Below are 22730 nucleotides of genomic sequence, written 5' to 3' on the forward strand. Positions count from 1 at the left end.
ACAATTCTTTACAAAGATATCACACAATTATAAGTACAGTAATTTAACTAAACTGGAGAAATTTGTAGATTTTTCGCGCATCCCTGATAATAAAGGGATGAAATGTATTAAATACTTTTATTCGAACATTATTCATAGATTAAAAAAAAAGTCTGGTGCACATAAAATTATGGAGATTTGAAATTAATTATTTTTATTAAATTTGTACAATAATATAAAAGTACAATTGCAGAAGCTTACAATGTACAAAGAGATACCATATATTGTCCCTACGTGTTATGTGCATATTTTGTTTTTCAACACAAAAAAATTATATTTAAAACTGAAAATATACGGAAATGTGTTTGTGTAAGTAATTTTGTAAACGTCTTATACCAAATACCTGCAAATCGTTGAGTGGAAAAGTGGTTCTCGACAGCTGACCGACTGACGTCGAACCCAGGGAATACGCATGCGCACTGACACAACGTGCCTACATTTCCCAGGATTTATCAACAACTGAACGTACGCTACTGCTGCTCAACTACAACAGAGCCACGGCTGTTCCTATTCAATAAGTATACCGCGTTTTAATCATAACTGTTTTGTCGCGGCAGTGTGATATTAAACTGTAGTGTAACGTAGTTTGCAGTTTGTTTATATTCGAGGACCGATATACTGGAATCATGAAATAGCCACACTGCTCACTGCATCCATGAACTGTGTTTAATAAAGTTCTCGGTCACGGCATGTCCTCTTTTTGCTGGATTTTTTGATGGGGCTTTTAAGGTTAATGATGCCGCCGAAGTTTCAGCTCCTGGCTCTGCTGGCCTTCGCTATTGCCATGATCTTTTTGGAGAACCAAATCCAGAAGCTCGAGGAGTCACGGGGGAAGCTGGGTAAGAGTCTTTGCTTTCCACTTGTATACTAGGAATCCCCTCAGTCTTTCGAGTTGTTCCTTTTTGTAAACATTAGGAGTGATTTGGTTCTTTTGTATGTTTTGGTTCATATGTTTTAAGGTGATTTGGTTCCTATGTATGTTTTGAGGTTCTGACTACATGGTCCAGCATGTCTCCAGGCAGCAGCTGCACTTTCATTCAGACAAGATCCAGTATCCGTTTTGAATCACCTCGTTGTGTAATGAATATTTTCCTACGTCAGTATGAAGAGGTGTTTTGTATCTGTTGAACTTCTGAACGACTGAATCAGATCTCAGCCAGGACTGAACAGCATATGCAAGTGGAGGGAAAAAGTGCACTGCAAGATATTACTTTAGATTATCAATTCACCTTGTTTTTTACTTTACCATCATTTAAAGTGGGTGACGAACACTAAAAGATATAAAAAAATATAAGTATTTGATTATCAATTTTAAATAAATCACCTTACTAAATAAATGAGTAAATTAAATGAGCCGACATGATGTTTTAATTGTTTTACTGCTGTCTACTGAATCTAATTATTCAAACGTTCACACAGTAACATGCCACAATGATTAAATTGATTCAAACTTAGTGGCAGTTAATACATTTATAATGTGTCTATCATTTATGTATATTTAAAAAATGATTATTCTAAGAAGTATTCGCGTCTATTTCCACAAAAAAAATGTGCCGTTAATTTATTCTCCTTCAGGTGAATAAATATAAATGTATATAAAATCAGAATGTAAATTCATATTTTTAGTCTGCTAAAAGTCAGGGAAATTTGGTTTAATAGGAAAGCTGTGTATGTGACAAGTCAATCTTCTAAATGGAGACTGTGTACAATAGTGTAATTTTTTGAGCAGCATCCAAGAAAGATACTTGAAAGTTCATGTGAAACTGAAAGCTGGTGCGATGGCTGTTGACATTTCTGATTTTTCAAATAAATAAATAAATAAATAAATTATAAAAATGTATTCAGGTAGAAAACTGCCTAAATTGTTAGAATATTTGATGGTAAGAAGTGCAACCTTGGGGAATATTATTTTTAAAACCATTCAAAACGTTAACAGCCGCACGCTTTTAAACACACGTGTATCCGTTTTTTTTTTACAATGACTGTGTCACAAAAAATAGACCTTGAAATTAAACAAAACTAACTAGAAATTACATACAGTAAAACCAAAGTGAGCAGGTGGAACATTTGAAATGTACAAAGTGGCAGAAGGTAGATTTTTTTTGATGAATCATATGTTGAACTGCATCCCAATCATCACAAATACTGCAGAAGACCCATTGGAACCAGCATAGACCCAAGATTCTCACAGGAATCAGTCAAGTTTGGTGAAGGTAAAATCATGGTTTGGGGTTACATTCAGTATTAGGTCGTTCTGCAGAGTGAATGGCAACATCAACAGCCTGAGGCATCAGGACATTTGTGCCGCCCATTACATTACAAATCACAGGAGAGGGCAAATTCTTCAACAGGATAGCGCACATCATAGTTTCTGAAAGCAAAATAGGTCAAGGTGCTCCAGGATTGGCCAGCCCAGTCACCAGAAATGAACATTATTGAGCATGTCTGGGGTAAGATGGAGGACGCATTGAAGATGAATCCAAAGAATCTGGATGAACTCTGGGAGTCCTGCAACAATGCTTTTTTTGCCATTGCAGATGACTTTATTAAAGAGCCCCTATTATACATAATATAGGGTCGTATTTGGGTTGTAAGGGTCTCCACCAACAGTCTAATATGCATGCAAGGTCAAAAAACACTTTCATGGTCTTATAATATGCATTTATTTTTACCTAATTATCCCAGCGACTTCCATATGAATCGTTCAGCGATTCATTTGATCCCAAACCCTTCCTTAGTGCGAAGCTAATCTGCGCTAATTGGACCGATGACAGCCTGTTGCGATTGGTCGACACTGACAGCCTTCAGCGCAAGACAGAGTGAAATGGCCAGCAGCTAATCAACAATATAGAATATACCATTGCACGTGTGTAGGAACAGCTGTCGATGGCCATAGCAACGACAAACAGCAGTGGAACGCGTGCTCACAAATGCATTTGATGTTAAATTCGCAAACAAAGCGGCACGCGTCGCATTTTCAACGTGGCTTTACACGCGATATGAGAATATAAAGAGTTAACCTGATACAGTACACGCAGTTACAAGTAACAAAATGCAACTAAATACTTAATTTGCAAGCTAGAGTAAACGAGGCAACCATTTTAATCGCACATACTTACACTTGTGAAATGGAGGAAGAAACTGATCCATGATGCACTGATCCATGTTCTGACATAGTCCCTTACATCAGTAGTCTTTTCTGATCCTTCTTCTGAATTCTTCTTTGTAAGCATGTAGTTTCCCGAAGCACTTGAACTGCACAAGGCTGGGCAATAATGCTGAGGTACTTTTGCAAAAATAAACCTCAACCACTGACTCTTCACAGTTTCATCTTTGGGTAGAGACTTTCAATAACATCCATCTGAGCACAGCGTGACTTCATTCAACCGGCATCAGCGACGGTGTGTGTCTAGCCTTTTTTTCTGTGTTAGTGTGCGGGGCCGCAGGTTTCAAATCTCCCGGGTTTGCACGCACAACTACTGGGTGGGGCTTGGGTTTCGTAGCCGCGTCATCGCGAAACACCTAATGACTCGTTATCAAGACGACTCGTTTGAAGCACTATGAGTCGACTCTTTTATAGATGAATCAATAGTTTTAAACACTGTACACTTACAGATTTAAGCCTTAGCTGGATATTTCACTTCACTTCTTCACTATATGGAAGGTCATTTTCAAAAACCCATAATGTGGGCTCTTTAATAAGTTAATTGTGTCATTGAAGAGATGTATGGATGCAGTCCTCCAAGCTCATGGGAGTCATACACAATATTCATTCTGTTTCCACTGCACCATGACTTTATATTCTATACTGTACATTATTTCTGTTACGTGACAAGACTATTTGTCTGAGCAAAGTCAGACCTTACACTCCTAATTAAATCATTTAAAATTAATACAAGATCATTTTTTATTTTGGTAAAATAAACCTAATCTAGAGGCCTTTGCCTTTCATATAAACCACTTCTGATACCAAATGATCAACTAGAAATCAAGTTATTTTTTGTTGTTCCATAAACTTTGATAGGCGACAAGACTTTTGTCAAGTAGTGTATTCATTTAGCACATGCTTTTATTCAAAGGGACTTACAAATGAGTTAAGAATATTTTCAGCTTGTTATTTATAAAGCCTTTTCGCATCTGAAAGCAAAAGCTCTTCTGCACTGTAGGAAATATGACAAAAAGTCATGACTACAAATGTTTTTCCAAGTTACTTTAACTTATTCTAATAAGTTAATCAAGTTTATATTAACATATATTATAAGTTAATATTTTTGTCAGTTTGGCTGATATAAGTTAAGATGACTAGAAAGGTTTATTTGATTTAACTTAAAATTTAAAGCAGCAAAAATTAGTTTTACAGTGTGCGTATTACAACAGCTCAATTGAAATGAACAAAATCAGTGAAGTTCACAGTCAGCGGGGCTGTTGTATTTTGGTTTGAGTCCTGCATTTCCAAACACAGACCACATGTCTAACTAGTGAGAGAGACATGTCAAGACCACATGCCTTGAGCGATCGGATATGGGCTATTTTGTGTCCCGGACAGGCTATTCTGAATTCTGCAGCATTTGACCTGTAACACCACTTCTGCGTCATATCTGTTTCACAGCACCTTCTCGGAGATGTATCAGTGCCATGCTTAAGTTATTATAATGCCATGTTTGAATAAGCAACGTTCTTTCCACTAAATAATTGGCACGCTGGTGTTGTTTAGGTTGCTAGTTCCCACCATGAGTTACTCACATCAAGCAAAAGGTTTTGCTATGAATAGTTGCAGAGGAATACGAGACCTGTTCGCTGGCAGAAAGGTGAGAAGAAGGTTTTCCATCTGGTTGCGCTTGCAAAGAGCTGTCAGTCTCAGCACTGCATAAATTGATGTTTTTGGAGGTGTCATCCTGTTGCACATCTTCTTTGACTACGAACAAATGGTGGTTTTGTTTTTGCACATACCAGCGCTTTCTCTTTTATTATTATTAATTTTGACTCCCTATTTTAGGAGAATATTCTGACTGCTCTTTTCATGTGTCACTTCAATATGAAATGTCTTGTGTTGATTTGTTAGTTTTCCATTTGCTCTAATGATGGCAGCTGACGTGCACTTTCATGGTTCATCAGCGTTGGAAAGTTATTCGATAGCTAACATGATAGTAGTTTGTCTCCATTTGCTAATGGAAGCTCTGCGATTCCCTTGAAAGATTCTTTAGATTGGGTACTGTTTTTAGCCCTGATGGGGTCATGAAGGATGTTTTGGTTTGGCACCATCACTGTGACTACAATACATTTTTGGATTCAAAATAGCCAAGTGTTTATATTGCTTAGACTTTAAAAGTACTGTTGTTAAAGAAAAAAGTTTCAGAGCCAGTGGATGACATTTAAACTAAACAAATGCGTGTGTAGCCTTTGTGCATGTAGAATTGTCTTTCTAAAATTTAGTAATGCATATTTGAATCATGTTTCATACATCAAACTAATAATGTTGATGTATAAATCTTGAGCTTGGGGTTAAATGTTTTTGAAAGAAGTCTCTTATGGTTATCAGTAGGGCTTGACATTAACACCCGCCAACCTGCCAAATGCGGGTAGATTTCATCTGTGGCGGGTTAAGCAACCACTTTCTCTAGCCACTTTGGCTGGTTGAAAATAATTTTCCCAGATAATAATTCTTAAAAATCAGGGTTCGACAATAAGGATGTTGATATTTATGGGTCTAACATTAACCATGTGTGTGTGATCATCCTTTCATTATCACACCTGCTTTCTTTTGCGTTAATATGGTTTAATTATAATTTTTTACAATAACATTGCTTTAATGGGAGATTAACTCCCCATTTATGTGTAGTTAACTGGTGATCTGGGACCTTTAGCCACACTCTCAGAAATAAAGGTGCGCAAGCTGTCACTGGGGTGGTACCTTTTCAAAAGGTACACATTTGTACTTAAAGGGTCCATATTAATACCTCAAGGGTACATATTAGTACCTAAAAAGTACAAAAGTATTCTTAAATTTTTTTTAGGTACGAATATATACTTTTGAGGTACCAATATGGACCCTTTAAGTACAAATGTGTACCTTTTGAAAAGGTACCACCCCAGTGACAGCTTGCGTACCTTTATTTCTGAGAGTGCAGGACAAATTACTGTGCATATGTTTTGTCAAATAAAAAGTTTATACAGCTATGTTTTGCTTGTTTTTAACACATTTAAGATTTGTGGCTAAGAAATAATTAGTTGTTTATGTTTGGTGTGGTCAGAGATAAATTTGGTAAATCCTTGATTTTGAGCTCTGAAAATTCATGTGAAATAAAAAAAACTAATTGTAATACTATGAAACCATGACCCATTTGCTCATGATTATTGAGTGAGGAGGCATGTGGAGATAACGCAAAATCTAAAACAAGTAATTCTAGCCAGGCAAAGTCATATTTATTTATATAAAATATATTTTCCCAACAATAAAATTGTGGCTAGTGAAAATGGTGAGTGGCTAGTAATGTTGGTAAACTACTAGCTACAGTGGCTGTTAAACTCAAAAAAGTTAATGTCAAGCCCTGGTTATCAGTACTCAAATAAGCAAAATACAGTCAGTTATGTTGCATAAATATTTCTGGTAACCCTTTACTTGAAGGGGTGTTCATAAGACTGTCATTAAACCTTTATAATCATGACATGACACATCGTGAATGTGAATGAGATTTATGCATACTTGTAACAACTGTCATTAAGTGTCATTCACTCAGTTATGGCATTTTAAATACAAAAATGACATTATGACACTTGACAAACAAATACATGTTTTTGCCTTTGTCATGACAGCATTACAACTACAACTAGGACTTTTTGACAACAAAACTTGTCATAAATCAGTCATAAACATGATTGTCATGAAGCCATTATAAATATGGCATGAATTTTATAACACAGTTATTAATTTATATATTTTTTGACCTCAACAACAGTTGTACAAGCTACATTTGTCATTAAAATGTCATTATATATTAATGACACCATTAAGAATTATTTAATGGAGTAAAGCCACTTTTAATGAGACATTTTAATGACAAATACAGCTTGTTCTTCTGAAAACGTGATCAGAAAAACATTCATGACATCATTATAATGCCTCATGACAATTATGTTTATGACAGATTTATGACAAGTTTTGTTATCTTGGTAATGTCAAGATGAAGATTGATTGTGATTTATTTGTTTATGTCAAGTTGTCATAACAAACAATGTCATCTTTGCATTTAAAATGTCATAACTGAGGAAATGACACCTAATGACAGTTGTCCTAAGCATGCATAAAATCTCGTACACAGTCATGTTATGATTATATCATTATATCATAGGTTTATATACATAGGTATACCTAGGTCTTATAAACACCCTTTTAAGTAAAGTGTTACCATATTTCTCATGTCTAAATGTGATATAGAAATCAATTTAAACAAGATATCTAGGAGACAAACCAATTCTGTTCGTTCATTCTTTCATTTTCCTTCGGCTTAGTCCCTTTACTCTTCAGCGGTCGCCACAGCGGAATGAACCGCCAACTTATGTAGCATATGTTTTACGCAGCAGATGCCCTTCCAGCTGCAACTCAGTCCTGTGAAACAACCATAAACTCTCATTCACACACATACACTACAAAAATAAGTTTATTCAATTCACCTATAGCACATGTCTTTGGAGTGTGGGGAAACCGGAACACCCGGAGGAAACCCACGCGAACACGGGGAGATCATGCTAACTCCACACAGAAACGCCAACTGACCCAGCCGAGACTCGAACCAGCGAACTTCGTGCTGTGAGGTGATCGTGCTACCCACTGAGCCACCATGTCGCCCTTAGTTCTACATGTAATTAGGATTAATATTTCAACTTGCTGATAAAACAAAGAATAATTCTAAAGAATTAGCATCACTGCACTTAACTTATGCATTACAAATTTTGCTTTCACATAGGAAACCGCATGCCAAGTGTAAAATGAATCATTATGGCTGTCAATTGGTGCGTCCTGTTGTTTGTAACCAGATGGCACATAACCTAGCGCAGATCATGAGCTTAATGCATTACTAACTGTTTATTAAAACTTCAAAGCCCTTGTGAATGCCAGTGGTGTATACAGCTGCCTGCATTTCATCGCTGATTTTATGGCCTGTTTGTACAAAGGACATTCAGGTGCCTGTTTCTTTTTGTTCTTAAGACACCACGCTGCTCTATTTCTGTATCTCAGCCTTGGTTATTGAGCCAAGGCTGTAAATGTCCTTCTGAAATAATAAAAATGTTACTTCTGGATCTAATAATCTTGAGTATAAAGACCCCACGGTGACCTCCAGGTTGTAGAGTCTATCTGTGGCAAACCTGACAGAGTTAATGGGTTTTTGTTCTATCTAAGGAAAGAGTGAAACCTGATTTGAATCATTGAAAAGCCATCAATCAGAGTATAACTCGTCAGGTTTGGCAGCTGACCGCAATAAAGCCTCCTCTCCTCCTGAGCAGCTTGACACATGGAGAGATTGAATTTCATTCACTCATCTTATTATTTTTGGCCTTTACTGGAACTAGACACTCACCTTTACCGTTAACTTTTTTGCATTGTCACTATCAAAAACTATGTTTCATATCTGTTAATTGAAAGGTATACCTAGTTCAGTGCTGAATCAATTAGGTGGTGGTGTGATTTATTTTGTTTGAAATCTTTACATGTGATTATTGTAAATATGCATCCCTTCTATTAAACTTCATTTGTTTAGAATTTTCATACACTTATTTCTCAAAATAACAGAATTCTTTTTAAAATTATTATGGAAAATAATCAGTGTTGGGGGGGGGGTAATATATTACAATCAAGTCACTTTAAAAAAAAAGGTAAATAAATATTAAATAATTAAACAATTACTTTTTAAGGATGGTAATGTGAAAGTGTGTTATTTTTATTTTAACCCTTTTAACTGCCCCACCAAGAATTTTTTTTTGGATTGCATTTCTTTACTCCTAACGTTGCTAGTTACCCACTCAATGCATTTTTTTCAAAACATCCTATAATTTTTTAAAATATCAACCTCTACCAAATGGTAGGTTTGGATTATGGTAGATTTGGTTTATGCGCTGTAAAAAAATCCTGGTTGCCTTAAATTTCTAAGATGAATCAAATTAACCCTATGAGTCCATTGAACTTATATGTTAAACTGACTTAAAACAGCTTGCGTAACTTATAAAAATTAAGTTATAACATGATTAACTTAGTTTAATAAGTTACAGTGAGCTAAAACATATGCTGTTTATTATGACTAATTGGTCATACACTTTTTTTAAAATGTGGTAAAAGTACCGTGTTTAATACATATACTATGAAAAATCAGAAAACATGAAGTGTAAGATTAATTTATTTAAAAAATATATTCAAAATAAAACATTTTGAACACTAAATCATCTTTATTTTTCGAAGTATGCCATAAAGTATTTCAAATTCTCATTTAACATGTTTTCTTGTTTTTTAAACCATTATTTAAAACTCATTCTTTAAATGACTTTAACTGACTTTATGACTTTAGTGTCAGCTAAATTTGATGGACAATTACATAATCATCACAATCAACCAAAAATAAATCCGGCAACTTTTAGTATTACAATATTCACACTGAGCTGTCAGTACTTTTGTTTTTCACTCTTGTCCACAATGACAGCATGCCATCTTTGCTGTCAATATTTTCAATAAAAAATCTAATCAAATAAATTTTGTCCAATGTATGAACATTTTTTTTTTTGTATAATGTGCCACAGTTTACATTATTTAGCTATCTTCACTTACATGAATGGGTGCACGGTGGCGCTGTGGGTATCACGATCACCTCTCAACAAGAAGGTCACTGGTTCAAGCCTCGGTTGGGTCAGTTGCCATTTTTGTGTGGAGTTTGCATGTTCTCTCCTTGTTCTCGTGGGTTTCCTCCAGGTGCTCTGGTTTCCCCCACAAGTCCAAAGACATGTGGTAAAGGGGAATTGGGTGAACTGAATTGTCCATGGTATATGTGTGTGAATGAGTGTGTATGGATGTTTCCCAGTGATAGGTTGCAACTGGAAGGGCATCCGCTGTGCAAAACATATGAATAAATATGGATAAATTGGTGGTTCATTCCACTGTGGCGATCCAAGATTAATAAAGGAACTAAGCCGATAAGAAAATGAATAAACTTAAACTTAATGATCTAATCTATTGTCCAGGACCCGTAGCCTATATTATATATTTTTATTTAAATTATATCTGGTGTGAGATCATTTTTTTGGTTTGACTTAATGTATTACATTGACTGTGTATACAGTACTATATATATTAGATGTTAGGAGAATCTGGACTTTTGTGCTGTTTAAGCACTTACTGTAAAACTATAACTTATAGTATGATTAATGATAGGCCATATACTGAGAAACCCACTACAAAAATCGGTTTCAGAAATCTTTTCAGGCTACAGTAAAATGGTGACATATTTGAAGTCATCGTACTTCAGAAGCGGCTCTTATCAGAGAGCACATTGTGTAAAGGCCAGCAGAAGTGAATCTCAGCAATTGTCCATGACACTGCTTTCACACAGTCAGCCCGAGAGGCTCCGACCGCATGTCTGCCTGCTTTTAAAGGAGCGCTTTTGCTCAGCATAATGCAGCACTTGTGTGTCCTTCAAGTAGGAAACAAGTCATGATTCAGGGTGTTTTTCTCATTAAACTGCAATTATATGATTACATTCGGCTGCATCTTGCAGCAGTAATGAGATGGCCAATCCGCCTACCACGCACACAAATGCTTGAACTCTGACTCGGCTTTTCCCTCAGACTCAAATATTTTTCATTACCTCTCATTAAACGTCAAAAGGATACAATTACATTAAAGGGACATTTCGCTAATGTTAATGATTAGTGCTGCTTTTTATTTAGTTTTACAGTAGTGGTATTTTTCTCCAGATGGATTTTGGAAGTTTTCCCTCTGTTGTCTGGTGTCATAATGTGTCATGGCAGCAGTTGTTGTCAATGGCAGGAGCAGTTGTTGGAGTGTGTGTGCTGGCTGGAGACTTTTCTCTGTAAGTGGGAATGTGATGTGTTTGGCTTGACATCATCACCTCACAGCAGCAGCTGCTGGACCCCTGCTCTTACACACGCACACGCACACACACACTGTCACCACATCATCTGCATTGACACATTTTCATCTCGAGATCTCACGAGGATTATCAGACCCCAGACATTTCCTGTTTCAGTTCTAGAGCCCATATTCTACATTAATTCATTTAAAATAATTAATAAAAAAGCATTACTCTAATTTAAAATGATGTTAAAAGGTTTTTTTTTCAACCAAAAAAAAAGAAAGTCCTGTCATTATTTACTAATTCTCAAGTTGTTGCTAATTTACATGATTTTTCTGGTTCCCTTGCACTTGTGTAGTAACAAAAATAAATAAACCTTTAATCATCACAAATACTGCAGAAGACCTATTGAAACCCAAATGGACCCAAGATTCCTACAGATATCAGTCAAGTTTGGTGAAGGAAAATCATGATTTGCGATTACATTCAGTATGGGGTGTGTGAGAGATCTGCAGAGTGGATGGCAACACCAACAGTCTGAGGTATCAAGACATTTGTGCTGCCCATTACATTACAAAACACAGAAAAGGGCAAATTCTTTAGCAGGATAGCACTCCTCATTCTTCAACCTCCTGAAAGCAAACAAGGTCAAGGTGCTTCAGTATTGGCCAGCCCAATCACCAGATATGAATATTATTGAGCATGTCTGGGGTAAGATGGAGATATTGAAGATGAATCCAAAGAATCTTGATGAACTCTGGGAGTCCTGCAAGAACTCTTTCTTTGCCATTCCAGATGACTTTATTAATAAGTTAGAGTCATTGCAGAGATGTTTAGATGCAGTCCTCCAAGCTTATGGGAGTCATAAATATTATTAATTCTTTTTCCACTGCACCATGACTTTATATTCTATACTGTTCATTATTTCTGTTACGTGACAAGACTTTTGTCTGAGCAAAGTCAGACCTTACTGTCCTAATTAAATCATTAAAAATCAAGGCATGATCATGTTTTATTTTGGTAAAATAAGTGTAATCTAGAGGCCTTTGCCTTTCATATAAGCCACTTCTGATACCAAATGATCAACTACAAGTCAAGTTATTATTTGTTAGCGAAAAGACTTTTGTCAAGTAGTGTGTAGAGACAGTTGAAGTCAGAATTATTCGCCCCCCTGTTTTTTTTCTTTCAATTTCTGTTTAATAGAGAGAAAAAAATTTCAACACATTTCTAAACATAATAGTTTTAATAACTCATCTCTAATAACTGATTTATTTTATTTTTGCCATGATGACAGTAAATAATATTTTACTAGATATTTTTAAAGACACTTCTATACAGCTTAAAGTGACATTTAAAGGCTTAACTGGGTTGATTAGGTTAACTAGGCAGGATAGGGTAATTAGGCAAGTTATTGTATAACAATGATTTGTTTTGTCGAAAAAAAAAATATAGCTTAAAGGGGCTAATAATTTTGACCCTAAAATGGGTTTAAAAAAATTATTCTTGATGAAATAAAACAAATAAGAGTTTCCCCAGAAGAAAAAATATTATCAGACATACTGTGTAAATTTCCTTGCTCTGTTAAACATAATTTGGGAAATATTTAAAAAAAGAAAAAAAATTCAAAGGGAGGCTAATAATTCTGACTTCAACTGTGCGTGCGTGCGTGCGTTCATAGAACTATTGGTGGAAATAGCTGCATTTCGCATGGTTTAGTTATAGGAATGCAATTTGGAGGAAATAAATTAGCTCCCATGACAGAGTAGGGTCTAATCCAGCACAACAGGAACTACGTTGATGAAAGTATTTTATGATTTTGTGATTTACTGATTTAGTGAATGCATATCATATACCATGGTACATTTAAAAGTGATACAAAACATATTCAGAATTTTTTTTTTTTCAGAAAGCATTATAGTGTTTTTTTCCTGGCCACGGTTTAATGCAGTACATCACTTATATGTTACATTTTTGCTGTCACAAAAATTATGACGTATTATATTTTTTAAAGAGTCATTGCTATAACTGAAAGTCTGCTTTATTGGGGTTTTTTTTCTCCCTTACATTTCATTCATGTATTCATTTTCTTTTCGACTTAGTCTCTGTATTAATCTGGGGTCGCCACAGCTGAATGAACCGCTAACTTATCCAGCATTTTTTTTACGCAGCGGATGCCCTTTCAGCTGCAACTCATCACTGGGAAACACCCATACACACTCATTCACACACATACACTACAGCTAATTTTGTTTCTTCAATTCACCTGTACTGCTTGTCTTTGGACTTGTGGGGAAAACCAGAGCACCCAGAGGAAATCCACGTCAACACTGGGAAAACATGGTCCACACAGAAATTTCAATGTTATTCATATGCTAATGTTGTGTCTACAGTGTTTATAACAGAAATATTCAAATAATGCCCTTCAAAAGAGAATTATTCCTTATGTATTCTTTGCCATTTTTAACTCCACATACAGTATACACTGTAGAATTATTCCTCTATAACTCAGATATGTCAGATTAATTAGCAGTTGGTTTCTTGCAAAAAATATTGACACTACTGATGAAGAAATGTCTTCTTAACATGTTAGATTTGAACATCTCATCTTCTTATTACAGAACAAGCCATTGCCAGACATGAGGTGCGAGAGATCGAGCGACGGCACAGTCAAGAGAGGGTGAAGGAGGTGCAGCTTGAGGAGGATGATACAGTGGTCATCTACAACCGAGTGCCCAAAACAGCCAGCACCTCGTTCACCAACATCGCCTACGACCTGTGCAACAAGAACCACTACCATGTGCTGCACATCAACACCACCAAAAACAATCCCGTCATGTCGCTTCAGGATCAGGTCAGTTTTCTGCCAACCCGTCCAAAACTACAGATTACAATGCATTTAACATTTACAGCCTCTAAATGACACTAATCTTAGCGCAGTACAGCAGATGCTATGCTAGGCTGGATAATAAAACAATGATTATCGCAATATAATTTCATACATGTTTGATAAAAATTCAATTCAAAATGTATGCTGCAAAAGTGGAACCAAAGGGCGTTTATCATTTACGGCACACAGCCTGTTTATCTGTTTACGTGAATCCCTCTCCGCAAGTTCAAGTTTGTTTACATGCAGTTAGGTCTTTTGATCACAACAGCAGCTTTATAGAGAAGCACTTGAATATAGTGAAGAACACTAGTGTCTCTGTGATTTAGTTTACAGCCTGATGAAACAGTACTAACGTTCTCAAAGCCACTGACAAACAGGAGAAACACTGTATTGCAAACCGTTCAGTTAGAAGTCTGTTCCACAGATGGATTTACTGTACAAATAACCACAGATTTGGAAGTATACATACCATTTTATGATGTAATTATTCATTTCAACATGTATTAAATGTTTTAGAAGAATAATAGAATGTAATTATAGTAATTGTTGTTATTAACCCTTATGTACTGTTCAAAATGACTACTCTTTCGTTATGTTGGTGGCTGTTTTTGCCCCTTTGACTTCCATTATAATGACATTTTTTTATTGCAAAGCCTTGACACCATATTATCATGCATTCTTGATTGTTGCTGATTTTCCCTGTTGGGAAGAGGTCAAATGTGTCATTTTAACTGTTTGTAATCAGTTGGCACCATTAACCCTTTAAATCAGGGGTGTCAAACTCCGTTCCTAAAGGGCCGCAGCTCTGCACAGTTTAGCTCCAACCCTAATTAAACACACCTGATTAAACTAATTGAGTCCTTCGGGCTTGTTTGGCTGTTGCCAAAATATGCGTTCTTCAGTTTTCTTGCATCCTCGTGTTCTCGTGTAACGTCATCATCAGCTGCAAAAGTTCCAATACTCAAGACGGCAAGAATCGAGGACGCATCGATGCAGACTTGAGCACCGATCTCGCTCTAGAAGTCCCTGAAGTCATTGCGAATGGAGGTGGGAAGCGCAGCAATTTATATACATTTATTATTAAAGTTCAGAGATATCACTTATTTACCTCAGGAGTTTCTCTGAAACTGTAAAAGTAAACATTACCATGAAAATCTTAATAAAGGAATAAACACATCAAGGGTGTTTGTTTGCTGAAATTCATATTAAAATCAGTTTTATTTATTGTGCAACATATATTTATAATGTTTTTATGCATAGTATATATTTAGAAAAGGGGAAAAACGATAAATCACTGTATGAATGCTGTAATGTTTTAATAATTTTCCATTTAAAAAAAACGTGTGAAGGTCACGTGACCATCAGGAAGAACGCAGAGCATCTCATTTCTCTAAGGACGCGTTTTCTGTTCTCGCGATCTCCCGAGTTTGTTCTTCTGAGGTGACCTGGCAAGATCGGTCTCCACAAGAACGCAAGTCCGTTCTCTGCGTTGGAATTGAGAAGCAGCCTTTGAAAAATACAAGTAAGGTTGTTGGAGCAGGGTTGGAACTAAACTGTGTAGGTCTGCGGCCCTCCAGGAACTGAGTTTGACACCGCTGCTTATGGTAGTCCTATGCAAAAACATTTCTAGCTTTTATATGGAGTTCTATGGAGTAAATAGATTATATAATAGTAGCAGATTATAGTGTGTGTGTGTGCATAAATACACTTTCTCTGTTTACTATGATCTGCGAGCTGAGCTGCTTATTATGATATTCTCAGACGTATCAAGATAAGTGCGCAAAGGTCTCTCCTAGGGCTGCATAATATATTGTTTCAGCATCGATATCGTAATGTGAGCGTTTGCAGTAGACTCATTGCAGGATCTGAAATGTAGAGTCAGGACTATAATCACAAGAGCCGGAGTTGAAAAAACATGTGATTTATTGTTACACTTTGCAGTAACTTCTCATATTTACCAAAAATGGTGTCATTTGCATAAATTAATACCATAGATATCGGTCTGTGAGCATGTAGCCATTTTAAGCAATCGGGCACAACAATTTATAATGTTTGAATCTTAAAGAAAGATTGTAGTCTATACAGTGTTATTTTACATTTGATAATTCAATTTATGTACCTGAATTCTCACAGAAAACTTTAACGCACTGGTTAGTGTGGTTGTATCTTTGCTATTATATTTGTCAGTGCTTGTGATTGGTTTATTATATTTTATCAAAATGTACTACAAAACTATCCCAATCAATCTAAAATGACAAATTCTTTCCAAATAGAGCCATTCAAGTTATCAGAAATTATTCTCTGTATCGCAATATGTATTGCAGAAAAATAAATGGTCGCATGTCAGTTTTTTTCGATATTGTGCAGCCGTAGTCTCTCTCACACATACATACACTCACTTTACTCCATAAGGAAGATTAAAAACTACACTTTTTTTGCACTGCGACAGTTAAAATGACACATTTTACTTCTTTCCAACAGAGAAAACCAGCATCAATCAAAAATGCATGATAATATGGTGTCATGGGTTTGCAATCAAAAAATGTCATTATAATAGAAGTCAATGAGGCAAAAACAGCCAGCAACATAACAAAAATGTATGAAATGTGTCCAGAGTGTATTGTTGACATTTTATTAAATTTTAAAGCATTTTCTGAAAATATTTGTCAAAATAGGATTGGTCACCAAAATTGATTCCATCTGCTGAAACGCTTGTGGCAGAGAACGTTGTGGCCAAATTAAGACTCAAAATCACACCACAGTGTATGAAAACATCCCCAACAACACACAAGGGTTAATCCATAGCTTTTTGATTTTGTGTTTATACTTAATTGTTTGAAAACACAAGCCTGAATATGTTTCATAGAAGCCATGTAGTTAAATTGTAATGGTGCTATGTCTGTTATTTTATGGTTATGATTGTCTAGATTTTATGGATGACACTGTTTGATTTTGAACACGTTTACAGGACAGCAATGTAGGCAAAAATGCAAAAGTTTTTCCATTGTGTTTTTAAAAAAAAGTTCACGTTTACACAACGTTTCAAAACAATCCTGAACAATACAGCCTAAAACACTGGATTACACATGCCACGCCAGTATTTGCCACTGTAAACCTTGTGAGTAAAGAGTACCTATAGGCAAGTAACAACATGTATGTGTAGAATTTGCATTGTGTGTAAGATGCGCCTGCTGTTGTTTGTATTATGAAGGTAAATTTACACTCACAATAACAGCAATTCTCTGCCATTGTTGTTGGTTTGTTTGTACTTGCCTTGATATATCATGTATGTGCATGAAGTCATTTTCAAAGATTCTTGTTTTCATGTGCTTACACGAGCATGATGATGTTTTTAAAAACTTCCTCTTTTCAGATTTTTGTGTTTTCAGTGGCAAAAATGCAATTTCTGTGTAAAAGCATAAAAATTTAATCTTTTTGTCTGAAAAGCTTATCGTGTAAACAGCCCCTCAAATTAAGGCCTTGTCCATTATGTACAGTTGAAGTCAGAATTATTAGCCCCCCTTTAATTTTTTTTCTTTTTCCTTCTTAAATGTTTCCCAAATGATGTTTAACAGAGCAAGGATATTTTCACAGTATGTCTGATAATATTTTTTCTTCTAGAGAAAGTCTCATTTATTTTATTTCGCCTAGAATAAAAGCAGTTTTACATTTTTTTAAAAACCATTTTAAGGTCAAAATTTTTAGCCCCTTTAAGATAACTTATTTTTCGATAGTCAACAGAACAAACCATCGCTATACAATAACTTGCCTAATTACCCTAACCTGCCTAGATAACCTCATTAACCTAGTTAAGCATTTAAATGTCACGTTAAGCTGTATAGAAGTGTCTTGAAAAATATCTAGTCAAATATTATTTACTGTCATCATGGCAAAGATAAAATAAATCAGTTATTAGAAAAGAGTTATTAAAACTATTATGTTTAGAAATGTGTTGGAAAAAAATCTTCTCTCTGATAAACTGAAATTAAGGGGGGAAAAACAAGGGGGGCTAATTATTCTGACTTCAGTTGTAAATGTTTTTGTTGTGTTTTTTTTTTTTTTTTTTTTTTTTTGTCTTTTTGCCCCTCCCTATAAGATAGTTTACACAAACATTTAAATTCCCTCATAATTTACTATCCCTTGTGTGGTTTTAAACCTATTTTCATGTTGAACACAAAAGAGGATTTTGTTAAAGAATGCTGGTTGCTGGCACCCATTGACATCCATAGTAGGAGAAAAAATACTATGAATGACAATAAGTGCTAATAACCTGCATTCTTCAAAATATCTTGTTTCGTTAACAACAGAAGAAAAAAAATTTGTAATAGGTTTTGAACTAATGTAATAATTGTTAGGTAAATTGTCACTAAGTCATTTATTCTTTCCTGTATTTCAGGTACGGTTTGTAAAGAATGTGACGTTATGGAAGGAAATGAAGCCGGCCTTCTACCATGGACATGTTTCCTTTCTGGACTTCACCAAGTACGTATCATCATGTGCTGTTTTCATTCCTGGTGCGGAATCTGTTGTGGTCTGGTCAGTGTGTTTGCATGACAAATGCAGTTTTGCATTTAATGCCAACAGCACTTATGAGGGAGTTTTCCAACATTCAGCGTAACATGAAACCTGTGTTAAGCACAGCGATTCATATCTATTGAAGGATGTTTACGTTACTAACAACCCATGTGTCAAAAAAAGTGACTTGATGCTACTGACACCTGGTGACTGTGAGAAGAACTGCAGATTTCCTCTTCCTTTAAAAATTATATTGTTTTGTGGACCATTTTGAGGGATGTAAACAAAAACAATGGTCCCAACGCATTTCCTGTTTTACATTTTTAATTTGTCTAGATTCTGAGAATCCTAAAACAGTCACGTTTTGATAAATAATGTTATAATAGCTGTTTGACACAAAGTTATGATTGAATTGCCTATTGTTACAGTTATGAAATAGTTTGATAATGTTGTGAATATCTCTAGTCTGGCTCACGGCACCAAACTGTTGTGAAATTCTAAGACGAGCCCAAAAAACCAGGCAGAACTTTCGGTTATCTTCAAAGAAGAATCCTTTATTTAGAAGAACTCCGTGTGGCTGTGGCGTCATCGAAAGAAACTCTCAACTGTACAGCAGGCACTAAGTTTTTATACATTTTACAGACAATGATTCATAGGGGTGGAAACAAACCTAAACAAAGCATGCAAATGAAGTGTTGTTGTCGGCAGGGTAAATTGCCTTTCCAGCCCCGATCTCATCAGCATATAAGTACCTAGTCACGATACATTTTAGCATTAAAACGGTGTGCTAATGATGTTCTGGAGACAGAAACCGTCCGACCAGTTGACCAGAAGACAATAGACAGTGCAGTGCTGTGAAACTGACAATTTGCATTACTTTGGAGACAGTCAGGGCTCAGGAAACCAAGACATTTTAAGGTCTGTCACACCCTAAAAACAGCTTTTCAGTTATATATAGATTATATAAATTTATATTCCCACAATAACAAGCAGGAAATATTTGTGGGCCAATGACATGTGACACTGTATTGGGTCTCCCTATACCTTACATATCTGAAATGTACTGATGATGTTTATATGCATACATAAAGTAATTAATTAGTCATACATAAATTCCAAAAACACGTGTTTCAATGTATTAGTGATGTTAAAAGTGAAATGCAGAGCTTCACTGTTGCTTTTCCATCTCTTTATCAGATTTGGAGTGAAAAAAAAGCCTATTTACATAAATGTTATCCGAGATCCTATTGAGCGTCTGGTGTCGTACTATTATTTCCTGCGATTTGGTGATGATTACAGACCGGGCCTACGACGCAGAAAACAAGGAGACAAAAAAGTGAGTGTGGTTGTTTTTGGTTTGAGATTGTAAGTGTTTGATCAACAAAGTAGTTTTATTTATTTGTACAGTTCAGTTTATCAGACTATAAAGTAATGATGTTCACAAAAATATGATTTATGTTATCATGAAAATGTATAGAAATAAGAATAATCATATTCAATTTATTTGATAGTCTATAAATGGATTTTGTGTAATAATTTTAGACTAAATATTATATTAAATGATTTACTATATTTAATGTTAAACAGTAAAATTAAATGATGTTTTACTATAATATTAAATGTCATTTGTTTTAATAATATTAAATGTAGGCGTCATATTTGTACATATTTGTATGTCATATTTGGTACAATAATATTATATCAATGTTGTATGTACAGCGGGGAAAGTAAGTATTGAACACTTCATGTTTTTCCTAAGAATAATATTTCTAAAGGAGCTGTTGACATGGAATTGAACCAGATTTTGATAAAAACCCAAACAATACAAACATAAAAATAAAGTAAAACAAAAAAATCTGAAAGATTAGTTTTGTGTAATAACAATGAAATGACACAAGGAGAAAGTACTGAACTACTGAAACGTATTTAACACTTTTATATATAAAGACTTTTTTGGTAATGGCAGCTTAAAGATGCCTCTCATGTGGAGAATGAAATCGCATGTATTTCTCAGGTGGGAGTTTTTCACAGACTCCAGCAGAGTGTAAAAATCTTGATGGTTCTGTGAGTCTCGTCTATCAAATCTGATCTTTATTTTGAATTCTCTATTGGATTCAAGTCAGGCGATTGGCTGGGCCATTCTACAGCTTGATTTTCTTTCTCTGAAAGCATTTGAGAGTTTCCTCGGTTGTGTTTTGGATCATTGTCTTGCTGAAATGTCCACTCTGGTTTCATCTTCATCATCCTGTTAATGTAGATGTTGGACTGAAGCAGCTAATAATAATTTACAATGACGAAGGGCAGAGGCTTGCTGAAGAACTACTGAGAGATTTTAGCTGCTGTCTGGGCTTTCACTGCCCTTCTACACATCATGTGTTATAAAAAATTCTTTTTCCCTGCGTCATTTTATTATGCACAACTATATTTGTCAACTAATCAGATTTGATTCTTTGCATATATGGATTTCTTTGTTTGTTACCAACATCCGGGGAAAATTTCAAGTCAACGACTAAGAAAAATGGTGTAATTTTCATTATTATTTTCCCCGCTGTTATTATACATTTTACATGTTATTATATAAAATGTTCTAATTACTCTTATTTTCAAACAATTATTAACATGAATTGTTTAATTATGATTTAAAATAATACTCATAATTTTATTCAAAATAAATATTTGCATTCAGAATTGTGCTTTAAATCATCCTAAAATTAGCCCTTTTTACTTAAACATATTACTGTAACCTTGGTTTGTGCCACTATTTTTTTGTTGTCAATCAAGTTTGACTATGTAAATGTTTATCTCATATTCATATCGGACTATTTCAACAGTATGCTGTGTGTGTTTCAGACATTTGATGAGTGTGTCTCCGCTGGAGGGTCCGACTGCGCTCCAGAGAAACTGTGGCTTCAGATTCCCTTCTTCTGCGGTCATTACTCTGAGTGCTGGTAGGCTCTTTTAATGCAGATGTTTCACATCCAGCATTTTTAGGACTGTTGTTTTATTTTCTCATGAATTGTTTCACAGGAACATTGGCAGCCGGTGGGCTCTGGAGCAGGCGAAATACAACCTGGTGAATGAATACATGTTAGTTGGAGTGACGGAGGAGCTGGAGGACTTCGTTATGATGCTGGAAGCGGCTCTTCCTCGCTTCTTTAAAGGGGCCACAGAGCTCTATAGGACAGGTATGACTGCATAGACCACGTGAATTAAAATTTTTATTACTATATTTTCCTCCTTTTCTCTGTTTTCAGTCTGAGTATGGAGTAAAAATTTATTTACGTTCATAGGAAGATTATGTTTGCAGCATACATACATTTGCACAGAATATGAAGAGTTTAGATGCAAAAACCTCTAGTGACATTACTGAATCAAGAAAACGGAGCCTGAGAAAAATAATAATATTAGTATTAATATTAGTTTTTGCATCAAAACTCTTACAATTATTAAAATTGGAAATACCTAGAAAGGGCTCATTTACACCAAAGGCATCTTTGCTTCTAAAAATACCAGGCGCAAGGCTTCGGAATGGTTTGAAGAAAAAATTTAGCATAAAACATGAGGGTTTTTCAGACTCTGCCACTGTGTGCCTGTAAACAGAAACGTTCTTCTGATTGGTCCACTGCTTTGGGACTGACAGTGATGAGCAGCCTACATTTTGATCAGTTGAAGTTTCTTTAAACTTGACACAGGGTCTAAAAACTTGGCACTCTAAAACACGTCCATCAAGCATGTTTACATTGAAAAAACAATAGAAAAGAATTGCATTTTGAAAGGAAAAACTCATTCTGTGTGAACGGACCCTAAATGTTAAAGAAGTAAAATCAATTAAATATGCTTTATAGGCTAAATTATAGGTCTCAAACTCAATTCCTGGAGGGCCGCAGCTCTGCACAGTTTTGCTTCAATCCTAATCAAACACAGCTCATCCAAATGATCGAGGTGTTCAAAAGTGTCATGAACACCTTCATTAGTTGGATCAGCTGTGTTTGATCAGGGTTGGAGCAAACTGTGCAGAGCTGCAGCCCTCCAGGAATTGAGTTTGAGACCTGTGGGCTAAATAGATATATAATTACATTTTCTCTATTCTCAATTTTAATATGTATTTTCTACATTCAAACCTATTTAACAAATATTTTAGAACATAAAAATAAAAAGGTTAGTGTTTCTCAACCACATTCCTGGAGGTTCCACCAGTACTGCATGTTTTGGAT

General features: G+C 35.4%; 1 protein-coding gene across 1 annotated transcript in view; it reads left to right on the top strand.

The window, feature by feature from the left end:
- Positions 1-481: 481 nt before the first annotated feature.
- Positions 482-22730, top strand: part of hs2st1a (heparan sulfate 2-O-sulfotransferase 1a) — a 28419-nt gene continuing 6170 nt past the window's right edge. Inside the window, exons 1-6 of the mRNA XM_056474842.1 lie at positions 482-878; positions 13733-13965; positions 18398-18483; positions 19714-19852; positions 21367-21464; positions 21544-21701. Coding sequence (XP_056330817.1) covers positions 755-878; positions 13733-13965; positions 18398-18483; positions 19714-19852; positions 21367-21464; positions 21544-21701 — 838 coding nt within the window. The 5' untranslated portion in view covers positions 482-754. The remainder of the gene's footprint in view (positions 879-13732; positions 13966-18397; positions 18484-19713; positions 19853-21366; positions 21465-21543; positions 21702-22730) is intronic.

The sequence above is a fragment of the Danio aesculapii genome, chromosome 2 (assembly GCF_903798145.1).
Source record: "Danio aesculapii chromosome 2, fDanAes4.1, whole genome shotgun sequence".
Classification (NCBI taxonomy): domain Eukaryota; kingdom Metazoa; phylum Chordata; class Actinopteri; order Cypriniformes; family Danionidae; genus Danio; species Danio aesculapii.